This window comes from Microcaecilia unicolor, chromosome 9 (assembly GCF_901765095.1).
Source record: "Microcaecilia unicolor chromosome 9, aMicUni1.1, whole genome shotgun sequence".
In the NCBI taxonomy this organism is placed as follows: Eukaryota; Metazoa; Chordata; class Amphibia; order Gymnophiona; family Siphonopidae; genus Microcaecilia; species Microcaecilia unicolor.
Window position 1 is genome coordinate 176908564 of NC_044039.1, and position 18115 is coordinate 176926678.

At 43.1% G+C, this 18115-nt stretch overlaps 1 protein-coding gene across 3 annotated transcripts in view; it reads right to left on the reverse strand.

Moving 5' to 3' along the window:
* Positions 1-18115, reverse strand: part of SIX4 (SIX homeobox 4) — a 53668-nt gene that overhangs the window by 21940 nt on the left and 13613 nt on the right. The window contains exons 3-4 of one of the 3 annotated variants that reach the window (XM_030214361.1): positions 9736-9913; positions 9498-9623 (exon numbers count right to left, since the gene is read on the reverse strand). The exons of 1 other annotated variant lie outside the window; for it this stretch is intronic. In XM_030214361.1, the coding sequence (XP_030070221.1) occupies positions 9575-9623; positions 9736-9913 (227 nt within the window). In that variant the 3' untranslated portion in view covers positions 9498-9574. Of the gene's footprint in view, positions 1-8571; positions 9624-9735; positions 9914-18115 lie in introns of those variants that run through there. One more of the 3 variants, XM_030214357.1, reaches the window with a different exon arrangement.

The following is an 18115-nucleotide window of genomic DNA, read 5'->3' on the forward strand; positions in this document are numbered from 1 at the left end:
GGGCCACATTATTGGTATCACTCGTATTTGAACAAGACTTTAATGCCATTTTGAAATTATACTTTAAATGTTAACCAAACATTTTGTGGCCAAAAATTAAGGATATTTCCAGATGTCACTACATCTACTCGACGAACGGAAAAGTTTGTTAGATATGAGAGATGAAACAAAATTGTTGGGGGCTACTTTCTTTTTAGCTTACCCTTGTAAATGCATAGTTAAGTATTTGGGAATCATATGTTTTTTTGTACCAGATCAGCTTAGGGCTTTCGTAGACCTGAAGAAGTTATCAGGGAATTAACAACTGTTAAATAGGCTGTATGATTTAACGTAGGGCGGGCTGGGCCTTTCCCTGTTTATTGTATTCCTCTTTGATGTCCTCAAATGTTTTGGTCACGCCCCAAGTTTGTGGTCTAAGAAAGGGTTAAATACGAAACAAAAATGTCAAAAAAGTTTTTCCTTTTTTTTTTGTGAAGACATATTGAATCTGTATTACTTCCCTGTGTTGCATGTAACAAGTTATTACTTGTGTAATATAAGTAAAGCAATAAAAATATTTAACATAAACACAGGTACAAAACTATTTATAATCCAGCTCAGGAAACTCATTGTTATAACTGAACCGAAATATGCTTGTAAATGTGTTTGCATGTACAATAGAGAATTCCTATTTGGTATATGGCTTGCAAGATTATCCCATGCAAAAGTACATCTGTTTTTAAAGAGTACTGCCCAGAACATTTCTGCAGACGGTCTTACAGTTGCTTGACAAGTCCAAGCCAGTTCTTTGCTGTGACATTTTGTTACTATTCCAGAAGTCCAGGCTTGTTTTCAGTCGATTAAAAAGAAACTGGCTCCCAAGAAGACAATTTATGTACATAGGTATAGCACAGGAAACAGTGAGCGTTATCCAGGTCTGCAACTTTTGAAACAACAAAAATGGAATTTGGGGTATTAAGAAAATATATGTTAGAAGATGCTTTGAACAGGTATAGGGAACATATTTGACAGTATAAGGCAGCTTGGAAAAGTGGTGAATAGGCCAAAACTGCTACATTAGATTTTAAGGGGTTTGGTAGAGGTGTGGCGCAGGTTAGGCATAATACTTTGAATGTGGAGGGTTATAAAGATTTTTTTTTTTTTTTTGTAAGGAGAAACTAGAGAAAGTGGGGAACTTTGAAAACCACCCTTCATGTCTTTTGTAGCAGCTTCAGTTTGTCAGGATAGGGAAGAAAAACAAAAAAAAGAAGGATTTAGGGATACTTATATGCCAGGTTGTATGAACTGTATGGAGAACATGAAGACACACTTATGCAAACTGGACCACTTACCAAGCATCCTGGTAAAAAGGGAATAGAAATAGATAACCCCACTGCTGTAATTGCTGGTGTAAGGTGCATTGCCTTCCCAGATTGTACGAAAGACCCTTCTAAAAATGGTAGGCGTAAGTCAAGTGAAGAGGAGCTCATACTGACCAGTATCAAACCTACATTTGTGAGGAAACTTGAGAAGAAAGTTTATCATGGAGTACTATCATCTGTAGAAGAGGCAGGTGTGCTGGGTTTCTCACAATCAGATTTCTGGAGGGGACAGTCTATACTACTATCGCTATGGAGTGGTATCAGGATGGTTGCAGACAGGTGTTAGTCCTTTTTTACACCTGTCTGCTACCTTCAATACAGTTGATCACAAGCTGCTGTTTCATTGGACTGTGCAAGACTGGAGTACATATAAAGTACTGGAATGACTGTAGTCCTCTGAAAGGTAAAGCTAATAAGGTCCTGCGGGAAGGAATTAACTCTACTTGAGCTTCACTAAACTGTATGTACCAGGGATTAGAACTGAAACCCTTGATATTTCATGTGCATTTGAAGTGTGTTGTGTTACAGACTTATTCTTTTAGTCGATAGCAGTAGCACATTGGCTGGGAGAGCATTAGCTAAAATTAGAGAGGATGAAGGACTTTGGAGGAGGTCCCCAAGTTGAGTGGTACTCTGTCAGACTCTGTCAGAGAGCACAATAAAAAGTAAAGACATTGAGGGTTTTGTTGGATGAAGGTTTGAGAGTATTACAGCTGCAAATTTCAGCTGTGCCCCGGTGTTTCTTTGTAAGGCTGCATTTGGTAAGGGCGGGACCATTTTGGAAGCAGTGGGATTTAAGAACTCTCACAAATAAATTCACTGCGAATAAAACTGATTAGTGTAAAGACTGAGCATGGGCTCCACACAGTGGAACTTCCTACCAAATGAACTTAAGTAACTGACTAATTATCTACAATGCTGTGAAAGAACGGCAGGAAGCAGGGGAAGAGAGGCCTGGACTAAATGTTAGGAGAAGAGAAAAATGAAAGGCTGATGACAAGGGGGATGAATAGGAAAGAAGGCATATGAATGAAGGAGCCGGTGGTGGTGGAAGAGGAGAGAAAAATATAGTGTGGACATTTAGGTAAGGGAGCTGAAAGGGCCATGAAAAGGTAAGATGGCGGGGAAGAAATGGAAAGAGAGATGGCAAGAGCTAAAAAGAAAGGCTGCACCCCTGCTATACAACTGAACTACTTTTACTTGTTTGTTTCAGAAACAATATTCTAAACCTTGTGCACTCTTCAGAAAGAGTGCACCCTATTTGTAAATAAGGAACACTTCGAAGAGTGCATAGTCTTTCCTGATAATGCACGCATGTGTGTATTAAATCAGGAAAGAGTACACACCACAAGCCAACAGAATGCACTATTTGAAAAGAACTATTGGGGAACAGTGTGCACTCTCAGCAAATAGTGTGCCCTGTTTGCAAAAGTGTGCATAAAATACACACAAAAAAAATCGTTTCAGGTTCTTCCCCATCATTTGGGGCAAAACCAGGAAATGTCATTTACATTTTGCATGTTCAAACAAAAAGTTACCACAACTTAATAGGGATGTTCGATGACCGATGGTCAAGTGAGGTAGGGGGATGTACAAACAGCACAAGATGGAAGGACCTCCCCCTTCCCTACTTAGTTGGAAGAATTAAAATCATGTGCCTAACAGTGGCATTGAGCAGAGAAAAGGGTAGGAGAGAAACAGAAAGAGAGATGCCATGCCAAAGGCATCACTACCAAAGGAGAGTGTTGTGTGAGAACTGCTGCCGCACACGAGTGTTTTGCTGGAGTTGCTACTACTAAGTTAATTACATAGCAACAGAGGGATAGTGCCGGAGTAAAGGTTTGTCCAGGGTGCCGAATATTCTTGCACCAGCCGTGATCATTGAAGAAAGCAATGTTATCTGTGCATTCTTCAGAGATCACATACTGGTTCATTTCAGAAAGTTTTGCATTATAAGAGGAAAAAATATTTTTATTGAATTTTTGCAAAACTTAAAAATTATGTAAAACAAAATTCTGCATATATTCTGAAATGTAAAAACTAAAAAAAAAAAACCCACAACAAAATGAAAACATTAGGAGAAACTAAATCTTACCTGATAATTTTCTTTCCATTAGTCCTTCCCACTATTACTATTCCAGAACCTGTCAGATAGTTGTGTCCATCAAGCAGTAGATGAGACAGAAAACTAAAAAAACTGAAACTGAGCCACGACATCTCTCTTGACATCCAGTCCAGCTACTCAGTATTTACGTAGAGAAAGCAGTAAGGAGAATAAACACAACAACCTTAAACAACTTGCTAACCTAGAACTAACTAGATGAGCAGGAAGCACCGACTAAACATCTCAGAAACCTCAAGTGGGCCTCTGGAATAGTGGGAAGGACTAACAGATAAGACCTAGTTTCTCTTTCCATTACATAGCTTCCCACTACTCCAGAATCTGTGGGATGTTCAAAAGCAATCCCTAGAGTGGGTGGGATCCTGGTGTCGTTGCCCTGAGGACTGAAGCCCAATACTAAACTTCCAATCACACCACAACATCTGCTGTAGTGCTTAGTAAAGATATGCAGCGTTGACCCTGTCACCGCCTTGCAAATATACGCCAGGTGAGGTAGTCTCTGCCCAGAATGTTGCTGTATGCCTTGTAGAATGAGCCTGCAAGGCCTGAGGCGCCTGCTTCCCCACAAGCAAATAAGCTGACACGATAGCCTTCTTCAGTCATTTAGCAATTGTGGGCTTGAAAGTCATAAGATCAAGCCTCTGTTTAACAAACTGCACAACAGTTTGTCTGATTTGTGAAACTCATTCATGACTTCCAGATATCTAATGAGGACTCTACGCATATCGAGAAGCTTCAAGGAAGGATATCGAGCCTATTCGTCCTCTCTGCAAATGGACGGAAGCTCCACAGATCGACTGAGATGAAATGCAGATACCACTTCTTGAAGAAAGGATGTAACTGTGTGAAGGGAGACCTCTGCCTCAGCAAAGCGAAGAAAGGGATCCTGACAAGACAGCCTGAAACCCTATGTGCCAATGCAACAGTTACCAAGAATGCTGTCTTTAGCATAAGATCTTTCAAGGAGGCTTCTGAAGAGCTCAAAGGACTAAATTAAGGTTCCACTCTGGACATGGCATATGAAAGGGAAGCTGCAAGCAGCTTGCTCCCCCTAAGAGACAACTTCTGTAGTCTGCTCTTGAAATAGATCCAAGCAGCAAACTGAATTTTTAGAGACCCCAATGCCAATCCTTTTTGAAGAGCTGCCTGGAGGAACACTAGGATGTGTGTTATCTGAGCAGAAAAGGGAGAAAGCACATGCCAAGAACACTAGCCCTCGAACGTCCTCCACAGCCTCGTATATGCCATGGATGTAGAGCGTTTCCAAGCCTAAAACAAGGTAGCAATGACCAAATCATAAACACCTTTTCGTCTCAACTGAGCCCTTTTAATGGCCAAGCCGCAAGACCAAAAGGGCACAGATCCTCCACGAGCACTGGACCTTGCTTCAGTAGGCCATGCAAATGCAGAAGACAGAGGAAACCCTGTTCAGAAGTCAAATCAGATCCATGTACCATGGCTAAGGAGAGAAGGAACACAGTAGGTGCGTCTCTGGGTCATGGCTGCAGTAGGGCATCAATCCCCATTGATCCTGGTTCTTGCCAACAGCTGAAGAACTTGGGCACTCAGGCTTCTCTGCTTCTGTACTTTATGGCTATGAAAAAGAATGCCAATCGGGTTACTATCAGCTGAAAACCCTGATTGGAAGGTTCCCATTCTCCCAGGTCCAAGGAGTGCCTGCTAAGAAAGTCTGCCTCCACATTCAAGGGCCCAGCAATGTGAGATGCCAACAAGCAGAGAAGAGTTTTCTCTGCCCAACTCAGGAGGAAGGCCGCCTCGACTGCCATCAGACAGCTGCAGGTCCCATCTTGCTTGTTGATAGAAGCCACTGTTGTCATATCTTCAGAGAAAACTTGGACCGGGGCCCCTGCCAGAAAAGGAGTGATGTAACGCAAGGCATTCTGCACTGCCCTGAGCTCCAAGCAATTAATTGACCACCGAGACCCCTGTTACATCTAGATGTCCTGTGTCAGATTAAACTTGCAATGAGCTCCCTAATCCAACTTGCTGGTGTCCATTTTCACCATCTCCCAATGTGTTATCAAAAAGGGAGCTCCAACAGTCAAATTCCTGGGTGATGACCACCACTGCATACTCCATCTGGCAACCAGCATCCAAGTAAAATGAAAGCTGTACTTCTGTGACACTGGAGATCAGCAGCTGAGAAGAGATTTCTGTAATGGCTGAATATGAGCCCTTGCCAATTGGCACCACTTCCATCACTGCCATCATTGACCCCAGAACCTTGTCTCAGACCCTGGGCCTGTCTTGACCGAACAGAAGACAAATCTCTTGACCAGCTTCAATCTCCTGCACTCTGCGAGGAAGATCCTCTCCCACGCTGTGTCAAATAGAATTAGAATGCAGTAGACTGACAACTTCATCCATCACTGCCACGCTGTCCGAATGGGACGACGCATGAATGAGCCAGTCATCAAAATATAGGTGAACTCTGATTTCCTGAAACTGAAGGAAGGCTGCTGCCACCAGCATCACCTCGGTAAATGTTCTGTGAGCTGTGGCGAAACTGAAGGGCAAAGCCTTGAACTGGAAGTGACGGCCCAGGACCACAAATGTAGAAACCTCTAATGAAACATATGTACTCGTATGGCCAAGTGTGAGAAATTCTCCCACTTGAACTGAGAATATGAATGCTCTTAGTGTCTCCAGCAAAAGAAGGATACTTGGAGGCAGAAATTTAGACCTTTGAGATCTAAGGCTGGACAAAGGTGCCTTCTTTCTTTGGGACATTGAAGTAAATGAAGAATCTGCCTTATCCCTGTTTGGCCTGGGGAACTGAATCAATGGTCTGGAGCGCCAGCAAAGAATCTACGCTGTTCTGAACCTCAACTACCTTGGTTCCTTTATGACAAAGACTGCAAGAAGAGAGGTACAACTGGGTGGGAAGACTCCAACTTTATTTTTTTTTTTGTTACATTTGTACCCCGGGCTTTCCCACTCATGGCAGGCTCAATGCGGCTTACATAGGGCAATGGAGGATTAAGTGACTTGCCCAGAGTTACAAGGAGCTGCCTGTGCCTGAAGTGGGAATCGAACTCAGTTCCCAGGACCAAAGTCCACCACCCTAACCACTAGGCCACTCCTCCTTCTGTAAGAATATCCAGAACAGGACTGGTCCGACATGATTTTGGCTCACTCCTCCCAAAACTGAAGTCATCCTCCCACCAGAATAAAAGAGTGGACCAGCTTCGCATCATTGCAAAGCTCTGGAGGCATGGGGCACTCTGACAGAGGAGGGACTTCCTGTCTGAACAAAAGGAAAATTGGCATGCTTGAAAGCGGGACTACTGACCATATTGCTGATGACCAAGCCAGTACCATCTCGAAATTGAGAGTCCCCTGAAGATGGACGATCAGAGGCTTTTGGCTTATCCTCTGGCAACTGTTGTTGCTTAGTTGCCCCTAGTTCTTTCATCAAGTTACTGAGATCTTCTCCAAATAGCCACTTGCCCTGAAAGGGAAGTCTAACTAGACATGACTGATGCTGAATCCACTGTCCAATGCTGCAACCAGAATTGCAGATGTGCCAGGACAAGCAAAGACATTCTGCAGACAGTCACCCATAACATCATAAATAGCAGCATCTACCAAGTAGGGCAACCCTGCTTCCACAAATACATGCCATACTGGGACAGACCAAAGGCCCATCAAGTCCAGCATACTGTTTCCAACAGTGGCCAATCCAGGTCACAAGTACCTTGCAAGATCTCAAAACAGTACATTTTATGCTGCTTATTCTAGAAATAAGCAATGGATTTTCCCAAAGTCCAACTTAATAATGGTCTATGGACTTTTCCTTTAGGAAGCCATCCAAACCTTTTTTTAAACCCTGTAAAGCTAACTGCTTTTACTACATTCTCTGGCAACGAATTCCAGAGTTTAATTACACGTTGTGTGAAGAAATATTTTCTCCAATTTAAAATTTACTACTTTCTAGCTTCACTGCATGCCTCCTAGTACTAGTATTTTTGGAAAGAGTAAACAAGCAATTCACGGCTACCCGTTCCATTCCACTCATTGTTTTATAGACCTCTATCATATCTCCCCTAAGCCATCTTTCCTCCAAGCTGAAGAACCCTAGCCACTTTAGCCTTTCCTCATAGGGAAGTCGTCCCATCCCCTTTATCATTTTCATCGCTCTTCTCTGTTTAATTCCACTAAGATGCAGTGACCAGAACTGAATACAATAGTTGCAGTACGGTCGCAACATGGAGCGATACAAAGGCATTATAACATCCTCCTTTTTGTTTTCCAATCCTTTCCTAATAAATCCTAACATTCTCTTCGCTTTCTTAGGTGCCGCCACACATTGAGCAGAGGGTTTCAACATATCACCAACAATGCCTAGATCCCTTTCCTAATCGTGCCAGCTGGGCATTATGGTGCCTGTCATGTGTTGTTGACTGCTGATGCCACTTCAGGCATGGTCTTGCTATAAACAAGCTGCACACTGTCACTTAAAGCCATGTTTCAGTGAGCCTTCTAGCTTCCTGTCCTTTAGGTCTTTTTACTGCACTGCCCCCTTCAAGGTGGTTTTCTTAAGCCACTGCTGTAATCAGTGAACCCACCACAGACAGGGATCTGAAGACTTCCAAATATGACTCTGCAGACTCAAGACACTTGCAAATCTCAACTGGCGACCAGTGACCAACTGGACCAGGAGAAAATCACCCAGAACAAGAGCCTGCAAAGCATGTCCATCCACCTGCTGGAGATAGAGAACTGAAAACTGCACTGAGACACCTCTCTTGGTATACAATCCTGCTCCTCTCCTCAGTATTTTCTATCTCCACTTGCTGATTGATGGACTCTACTATCCACAGGTTCTGGAATAGTGGGAAGCTACCTAATGGAAACAGCAATTCTTCTGACTCTCAGAAGTCTACCAAGTGACCCATAAAAGGAATTCTGGTCATCCAACAAGAAATATACCCATGTCCAAATGAAGAATAAATTTTTTTTTAAAATCTTTGATTCAAAGAATTCAGTCAAACTTCAAAACCTGTGCTAGAAAAAAATGGACAATAGTATTTTGTTACAAATTTAATTTATGAACAATTTGGGAGTTTTATAATAGACAAGATGTGGAAAACAGAGGGATTATGTGGATGGAGGACTGAATTCCTGAGAAGATTTTTCACTTCTCTGTATTCCTCTCCACAGAGGGAGCTGTACAGAAGATGGAGCACATTCAAAAAGAGAAGATGGTTGTCCTGTCCTTTTCCTGAAAGATCTCTTAAGTGCAGCTGTTTCTGGTCCCATTTGTTCTGGAGCTTGAGAGGACGGTGTGGCTACAGATTGCTCAATAACATGTAGCATCCTTTTCAATACTTGACCAATGCTGGTCATTTCATTACGAATTCCATGCAAATCAGCAGCTATTGTGCTGTGGAGGTCACAGAGGCTCTCCAGTTGTTCATTTATACAGGACATTTGATTTACAACCTGTTCCTGATCCCGTTGTTGAGCCTCCATTCTCTTCTGTTCCAGCTCCAAAAGATCAGCAAGGCAGACATGGCGTGAAGAACGGAAGAGGCGAGAAGAGAGTCGCCGTCCCCTCTTCTTCACCTGTGAATCTTGCCTTGCAGAAGATGCACCACTCTCAGAAGTTGGAGAAAAGCCAGGTAAAGAAGAGTCATCTTGTGACTCTATAGGTTCCATTTGCAACCTTTCCCTGTGACCGAATCTTCTCGCATTCTCATTCAAAGCAGATTCAACCTGGGGATTGTTTACAGCCTCTACATTCTGTTTGTTTACTTCAGACTTTTGATTTGTAGGATGCATTTCCATATGCTGAATGTGAGTCTCCAACATTTTTGAACAAGAATCAACATTTTGGGGCTGATAAGAGGTAAGGGCCTTTGAACTGTAAGAAATTAATTCACAGGATGTCTTTGTAGTACCCTGATGATGACTATGCTCTGTCTGCTGGGTGACTTTGTGTGGACTCTTGGTTGAAGCCTCCCTTTTACACCCAACCTTTGTAACATGTGTTTTGAGTTCCTGAGACAAGTTCTTGGTCTTCTCTGCTGCATCTAGCTGCAAGCTTCCAAAGGCTTTTGGGGGAAGTTTACATCCTTGAGGTAATGCCCATGAAAATGTTTCCAGTGCAGACATCTCTATGGAAGAGAAAATACATATTATAAATTGATTCAGACAGCTCTTTGATTTGAAATTCAGGCTGAATTATACAGAAAACACAGATATGCTGTTTGTGACTAGGATACTTACTTGTGCAGCCAGAAGAGAAAGTCAAGGTTGTGATCCTGGATCCTGCAGACATCTGGGCTACTACAGAGGACCCGGAGAAAGAGGACATGTCTACATCTAGGCTTGAAGAGGAGAGGGACTGTACAAAGACTGGCCATATACTTGACTTCACCAAAATGTGGTGTACTGTCAACTTGCTCTGGGGGTAAAAAAATTAGAAGTAAAAAATGTGTGGAAATCTTGTTAACACGAGTAAATTAAGAACTATATTATGTTAATCTTGTTTGCTAAACAGATAGTTGTATTTTAAAGTATGTCCACTTTTTATTAGTTTTTGGAAAACCCGTAGATGGCTTGTGTTTGTCTTACCTCTAAAATTGATGAGTTCTTGGTTCTTGCAGTGTAAAAAGTGGAAAACATGCTTGCAATCATCCTTCTGACAGGGGCGAGGACAAATGTGTGCGCTGGATCTCTTCCGATGGCCACTGTGCCCTGCTGTGTTCCCCATCTTCTCCAGACTAACGATCTCCCCTCTTGTTTTATGCCCTTCAGGTCTGTCTTGCAGTAGCCCAGAGCATCAATATTGTTGAGGATCCTGGTCCTTACCAAAACCTTCCCTTCTTGGGGAGTGCTACTTTTAATAGCCGTAGCATTAAAACATTAAAATGCTGCACAAGAACATCTCTTCTTCAAAGCTCAATATAGCTTTCCTTCTCTTGCCTTTGGACAATACTGAATCATTGTAAATGTCTCGGTGGAAGTGGTTATAGCATCACTTAGAGCCCCCTACAAAGAATCTGTCAGATCTTTAAAGCATGGAGTTCTCAAGCCAGTTAGGTTTTCAGGATATCCACAATGAATATGTCCGAGATAGATTGCCATATAATAGTGTGCAAATTTCTCCCATGCTGGTTCACTATGGATAGATTGAAAACTCAAATGGCTGGAAGTGTCCTGAAGACTGCATTGAGAACCCCCTGTTTTAAGGAAATGCCCGAATTAGTGCCATGCTCTGTGATATTCAGATAAATTGTTCTGGCTTTTACAATATGCATCTGGCCACAAATACAGGGATCAGAGAACAAATGCACTGGGTTATTTGGTCCCAACAAGACCAAAAACAGTAATACACATCATCATCATATCACACAGAAACAGAGAAAATAAAGGCAGATAAAGACCATATGGCCTATCCAGTCTGCCCAGCCACACAATCTACTATCCTTTCCTCTCCCTTACAGATCCTATGTATTCGTCCCAAACTTGCTTTAAGTCAGATACAGTCTTCGTCTCCACCACGAAGCCATGCCACAAATTCGCTAACTTTTCTGTGAAGCAGTATTTCCACAGTTACTCAAGTCTGTCCCCTTTCACCTTCATCCTATGCCCCCTCATTCCAGAGCTTCCTTTCAATTGAAAATGAACAACAATCATTCTTCCAGGTAAACTATCCAGTGGCACAATCTTCATTTATGAATAACACTCTGCAGTAAGGCAATATGATCACAATAAGTGTGTAATTTAGAGAGAATCAGCTTGTAAAAAGCATATGCATCAGATACACACTGTAAAAGCCAAAATCCCCCAGGGGATGCATTTGATGATTGAGGGCCATATGGCACAGTAGGTCTGCATGCATTCAGAATGGAGGGCATGGATTGGGTTAGCAAGGGGCCATGCAGCACCACTAATTTGCATGCTCAGAGCTCCCAGAGGCACTCCTTGCCCCAGTAAACCACCCTGCTTGCCCTCTCCTAAAGCCAGCCCTTGTATGGAGTATGCCTATCTGATTCTACCAACTTCTGGGAATGCAGTTATGGATCTGGTCTGCTCATGTATTTAGCACAGTACTTGCAACACTGTCATAAATGCTGTAAAACTTATTTTAAGAGCAACCAAGTCCACTTATTTTTCCAGATTTATAGCCTAGACCATCCATCATACTAGGCAGGCAACGTGCCAGTCTAATTTTACTGTGGCTGTCCATTTACTATAAATACAGATCTCCCATTTAGAACAGAAACAGAAATGGATAAGACTAGTTCATTCCCTGAGTGTCTTCAGATTTAAACTGATTTTTGAAGCCGATTCCTCTAAATACCAAAATACATCCATTCTTACTATAAACAAAAATCACAAATTCTGTACAGAAACTTATTTTTTTCTGACACAAGCCAGCTTTGTGATAGTCACAAACGAAAAGCAGGCTACACAACTGTTGTTTTTAGATTTCATATATATACCACCTACAAGCCTGAAAGCTATTAAAAAGGTGTAGAGTCAGGTACAGTAGGTATTTATGGGTGGAGGGGAGAGTAGGGTAGTTATCAAGCTGTGTTATGGCAATAACGTGTATTAGACCTCTTTAACACGTTAAGTGGCACATAACACGTTTCACTGCCATAATGCAGGATGTGTTTTTTTAAGGTTGATGCTGGGTACATAGTGATGAGATATAGCCAACTGCTGATGTATATCAAGAACCTAGGCAGACCCTCCTAAAAACAAGTGTGGTTTCCACAAAAAAAAAAAAAAAAAAATAAATATATAAAAATACATAATCGGTGCCTGTAATGCAGGGGTAGGCAACTCTGGTCCTTGAGATCCCCAGGCAGATTTTCAGGATATTCCCAATGAATATGCAGGAGATAGATTTGCATACCAAAGAGGCAGTGCATGCAACTCCTATGCATATTATCATGGATATCCTGAAAACCTGACTGACTGGGGTGTGCTCAGAGGACTGGGTTGAGAAGCACTGCCCTAAAGGCTCAGTCACTAAATGAATTTTACATACCTGCTTAATGCAAAAGCTCCAGCAGACTCAAACACTGTGAGTCTTTGTTTTATGAAATTTTTTTTTGCATGACAGTTTTTATTTGGCAGTAAAAGCAGTATTCACAACATTCCTAGTATTATTTGGGCACTTCAAGGGCACTTTCCAACACTGACAAATGGAATCAATTCACTTGCTCTACAACAGCACCCAGAGTGCACAGGGCCTCCAAAACTATGGCTGGTCTTAGGTGGCTGCGCAGGGCCCAGCACTCCTAGGGGCCCTGGTGCTTATTCAAGTCAGCTTTGCAACTGGCAGCTGACTAAAAATTAAAGCTTCTTTTTCCCCCCCATCATCTCATCTCTGTCTCCCTCTCTCTTTCTTCCCCTTGATAATCATGCTCCTCAGCACTGACCCTCTGAACTCCTGCCACCACACCGCAGGCCAGACCTCAACTCCTCTCTCTTATTCCCCTCTCACCCTTAGGGACTAAGCCATTTTATTGCCTTTTTGGTCCAGGGTATCCCAAACTTGTAAATCACTAAGATTACAATAGTAGTTGGTGATCTAAAGAATTCTGTTTAAATAAATAAATCCTTGCCACCTTACGTGAAATCTTAAGTTTCAAGCAAGGGGTCTCCCATCTAACTGGTCTGCATAGGGCCTCGCAATTGCTAAGGCTGGCCCTGTCTAAAACAATATTAAAAGTTGAATTACCACTCAGTAATTGAAGAACTTCTCCAGAATGTGAGCAGCCAAATAAGCAGAGAAATGGGTTAGAATTAGGAACCAAGACAGCAAGATTCAAATCTGCCACAGACATTCCTTGTGATTTCAGGTGAGTCATTTTCATTTCCTCTCCTGTGATCTTAGGTAGCATTAATACTGGAAGCTCTTAATGAAAGGGACTTGGGCCTTTTACAACAAATTTCATACAAAACACAAATATGGAGGATAAATCTGAATTTGTTGCAGCACCTTTTATTAAGAACTAGCCGTTGAGCCCGTTAAAACGGGCTATTGGGTCGCCGCCAGCCCGTCTCTTCGCTATTCAACTTACATCTCCGGAGCAGGCAGATCAGCTGAGCTCCCGTCGGCCTTCCTTCTCTGCCTGTGTCCCGCCCTCGTGTGACGTAATGTCGGCGAGGGCAGGACACAGGCAGGGAAGGAAGGCCAATAGTCAAGGTTGCGATAGTCAAGGCGAGAGGTAACGAGAGAGTGGACGAGTGTTCGGGTGGTGTGCTCAGAGAGGAAATGGCAAATTTTGCTGATGTGATAGAGAAAGAATCAACAGGTCTTGGCTATCTGCTGGATATTATAGACACTTTAAAATCTGGAAAGTGGGTGCAATAAAACACCTTGTATTATATGTGAATGCAAAGGTAGAAGTGAAAGCAAACTACCATGCACAGCACCAAGGACAGAAAAACAAAAATAACCCCCCCCCCCCATATGCCAGGCCTAAAAATTCTCAAACTTTCAGTTGTATCTAATGTTTTATTGTTTATCAAACTTTGTTCCAAACTGCACAACATTTTCTTGAAGTCTTTAAATATTTAATTTCAACAAAATTTCAATACATATTCTCAACTTTCTCACACGTCTCACTTCTGTACAAAGTAGTTTAAAATGTTTCAAGGTAAAAGTTCTTCAAATTTATTTGCACATTTTTCAGAGCATGGACGCCCCCACCAACATGCGGCATGTTTCACAAATGCTGCCTCAGGGTGAGGTCCGCCAAAACTTATACTTGAAGAATCACACTCATACTATTGCCTTAAAAATAAAAAAAATCAAAAAAAAAAAATCAGCATTTGGTGCTGGAGCCGCGCCAATCTGTTGTGGGGTTGCCCCTGTGGTCAAGCCACTCGAGAGAGGATTGAGGAAAGAGAAAATATATATTTTTTAATCAAAATAAGCAAAAAGGTGACAAGAAGTTAGGAAAACATTAATAATTAACACAAAACAAAAGCTTAGTGAAGATACTCCAAGGACAGCAAGTGTGGAGCATTAAAAAAAAAAAAAAAAAAAAAGCTATTATCGCTTTAGGCTCAAGTGCAGCGTCCCCATCGCGCTTGTGCGAATGCCCTCCCCCAAGAGCGCAGGACCATCAGTGCAATACTATAGCATGGAATCAACTCCGAGGGAAGGTGTGAGGGTATGTGAGAACGAATGGCCTGCTATCCTCCAAGAATACATGCTACAGGTAAGCATCTTCACTTTCTCCAAGAACAAGCAGGCCATATTCTCAGATGTGGGAATCCATACCTACCGGACTCATGGAAAACAACCACCACCACTGGTTAATTGAATCTTGTGAGGGCAAAATAGTAATGAACCTGAAACTATAATCAACTGTGTGAATGCAGCCTGGAACAGAACAAAAATGGGCCTTGGGGAAGGGGGGGGGGGGGGAGGAGGAGGAGGAGTTAGATTCTAGACCACAAACAAATTCTGCAGCACTACTTTTCCAAACTGACTATGGCATTGGGTGTCCTGCGTAAGGCAGTAATGAGATGTGAATGTGTGGACTGAAGACCATATTGCAGCCCTGCATATTTTTTCAATGAAGATTGACCTCAAGTGGGCTACCGATGCCGCCATGGCTCTTACATAAGGAACTGGTTGACAGACAGACGCCAGAGGGTGGTGGTGAATGGAATTCGCTCGAAGTAGGGAAAAGTGACTAGTGGAGTGCCTCAGGGATCGGTGCTGGGGCTGATTCTGTTCAATATATTTGTGAGTGACATTGCAGAAGGGTTAGAAGGTAAAGTTTGCCTTTTTGCGGATGATACTAAGATTTATAACAGAGTGGACACCCGGAAGGGAGTAGAAAACATGAAAAAGGATCTGCGAAAGCTAGAAGATTGGTCTAAGGCTTGGCAATTAAAATTCAATGCGAAGAAATGCAAAGTGATGCACTTTAGGGAGTAAAAATCCACGGGAGACGTTATGTGTTAGTTGGTGAGAGTCTGATAGGTACTGACGGGGAGAGGGATCTTGGGGTGATAGTATCTGAGGATCTGAAGGCGATGAAACAGTGTGACAAGGCAGTGGCCATAGCTAGAAGGTTACTAGGCTGTATAGAGAGAGGTGTGACCAGCAGAAGAAAAGAGGTGTTAATGCCCCTGTACAAATCGTTGGTGAGGCCCCACCTGGAGTATTGTGTTCAGTTTTGGAGGCCATATGTTGCGAAGGATGTAAAAAGAATTGAAGCGGTGCAAAGAAAAGCTACGAGGATGGTATGGGATTTGTGTTACAAGACGTATGAGGAGAGACTTGCTGACCTGAACATGTATACCCTGGAGGAAAGGAGAAACAGGGGTGATATGATACAGACGTTCAAATATTTAAAAGGTATTAATCCGCAAACAAACCTTTTCCGGAGATGGGGAGGCGGCAGAACTAGAGGGCATGAAATAAGATGGAAGGGGGGCAGATTAAAAAAAAAAAAAAGTCAGGAAGTATTTTTTCACGGAGAGAGTGGTGGATGCTTGGAATGCCCTCCCGCGGGAGGTGGAGGAGAGGAAAACGGTAACGGAATTCAAACATGCGTGGGATAAACAAAGAAATCCTGTTCAGAAAAAATGGATCCTCAGGAGCTTAGCCGAGATTGGGTGGCAGAGCTGGTGGTGGGAGGCGGGGATAGTGCTGGGCAGACTTGTACGGTCTGTGCCCTGAAAATGACAGTTACAAATCAAGGTAAGATATACACAAAAACTATCACATATGAGTTTGTTTTGTTGGGCAGACTGGACCGTGCAGGTCTTTTTCTGCCGTCATCTACTATGTTACTATGTACATTATGAGCCTCGACATGACCCTCAACAGTCAGCCCAACCTGGGCATTAGTGAAAAAAATACAATCTGCTAGCCAATTGCAAATTGTGCATTTCCTGATGATGATCCCCATCCTGTTGGGACCAAAAGAAACAAAAAGCTGGGTGGACAGTCTGTAGGGCCTAGTCTGCTCCAAGTAAAAGGCCAACGTTCGTTTGCAGCCCAATGTGTGCAGTGTACTTGCAACCAGGATAGACATGAGAGCTGGGAAAACAGGTTGGAAAGACAACTGACTGGTTCAGATGAAACTCCGACACCACCTTAGGCAGGAAATTAGGGTGCATGCGAAGAACTACTCTATTATGATGAAACTTAGTGTAAGGTGGATCCACAGCTAGAGCCTGAAGTTCACTGACCCTGCAAGCTGAAATAACAGCCATCAAAAACAAGACCTTACAGGTCAAGTACTTCAGATGACAGGAAATAGTGGCTCAAAAGGAGCTTTCATCGGCTGGGTGAGGAAACGTTGAGGTCCCATGACACAGATGGAAGCATGACAGGGGGGGTGGGTCTTTGTCAAAAGCAAATCTCTTATGAAGTGAACACTAGAGGCTGTCCAGAGATGGGCTTACCCTCTACATGATGATGATGATGATAAGCACTAACTGTACTAAGCTGAACCTTTACAGAGTTGGTCTTGAGACCAGATATTCTAGCAGGGTCTGCGTAGGGCAAGAAAGGACCTAGTGCACTGTCCTCGCACCAGACAGCAAACCTCCTCCATTTTAAAGAGTATCACCTCTTAGTGGAAATTTTAAGCAAATTCTAAGCTCTCAACATGCAGGCTATGAGGGCCAGAGACTGGAGGTTGGGATGTAGAAGAGATCCTTCATTCTGGCGTGATGAGGGTTGGAAACACTCCAGTCTCCAAGGTTCTTCGGAGGATAACTTCAGAAGAAGGGGTATCCAGATCCGCCTGGGTCAGTATGGATCATGGTTCCTCAGCCTTGCTTGAGTTTCAGCAAAGTATACCCCACCAGAGGGATGGGAGGACACGAATACAGAAAACCGGTCCCCCAATGAAGGAGAGAGGCATCCAACGCTAGTCTGTCATGGGCCTGGAGTCTGGAACAGAACCGAAGGACTTTGTGATTGAACTGAGTGGCAAAGAGATTCACCGGAGGGGATGCCCCATACTTGGAAGATCTCACAGGCAACGCCCAAACTAAGTGATACTTGTGCGGTTGCATGACACTGCCAGGTTTGACAGGCAGTTGGATTTCCCCGTCAGCTAAGTGGTTTTGAGGAGCATCCCATGCTGGACTGCCCGTTGCCACATCTGGACAGCCTAACACAGTGGGCATGACCCAGTGCCTCTCTGCTTGTTGGTGCAGTACATCACAACCTTTGAATGAGCACAATTTGGTTGAACAGCTGAACTTGGAAAGCCTTTACAGTGTTCCAGATTGCCCAAAGTTCCAGAAGGTTGATGTGGAAATCTGCCTCCTGGGCTGACAATGCACCTTGGCTCAATGTGCTGCGGCAGCTAAGAAGGCGAACAGAATGTTGAGTATTATTAGAAAAGGGATGGAAAACAAACATGAGGATGCTATAATGCTATTATATCGCTCCATGGTGCGACCGCACCTGGAGTATTGTGTTCAGTTCTGGTCGCCTCATCTCAAAAAAGATATAAAGGAATTGGAGAAGGTGCAGAGAAGGGTGACAAAAATGATAAAAGGGATGAGACGACTACCCTATGAGGAGAGGTTAAGACGGCTAGGACTCTTTAGCCTGGAGAAAAGGCGGCTGAGGGGTGATATGATAGAGGTTTACAAGATAATG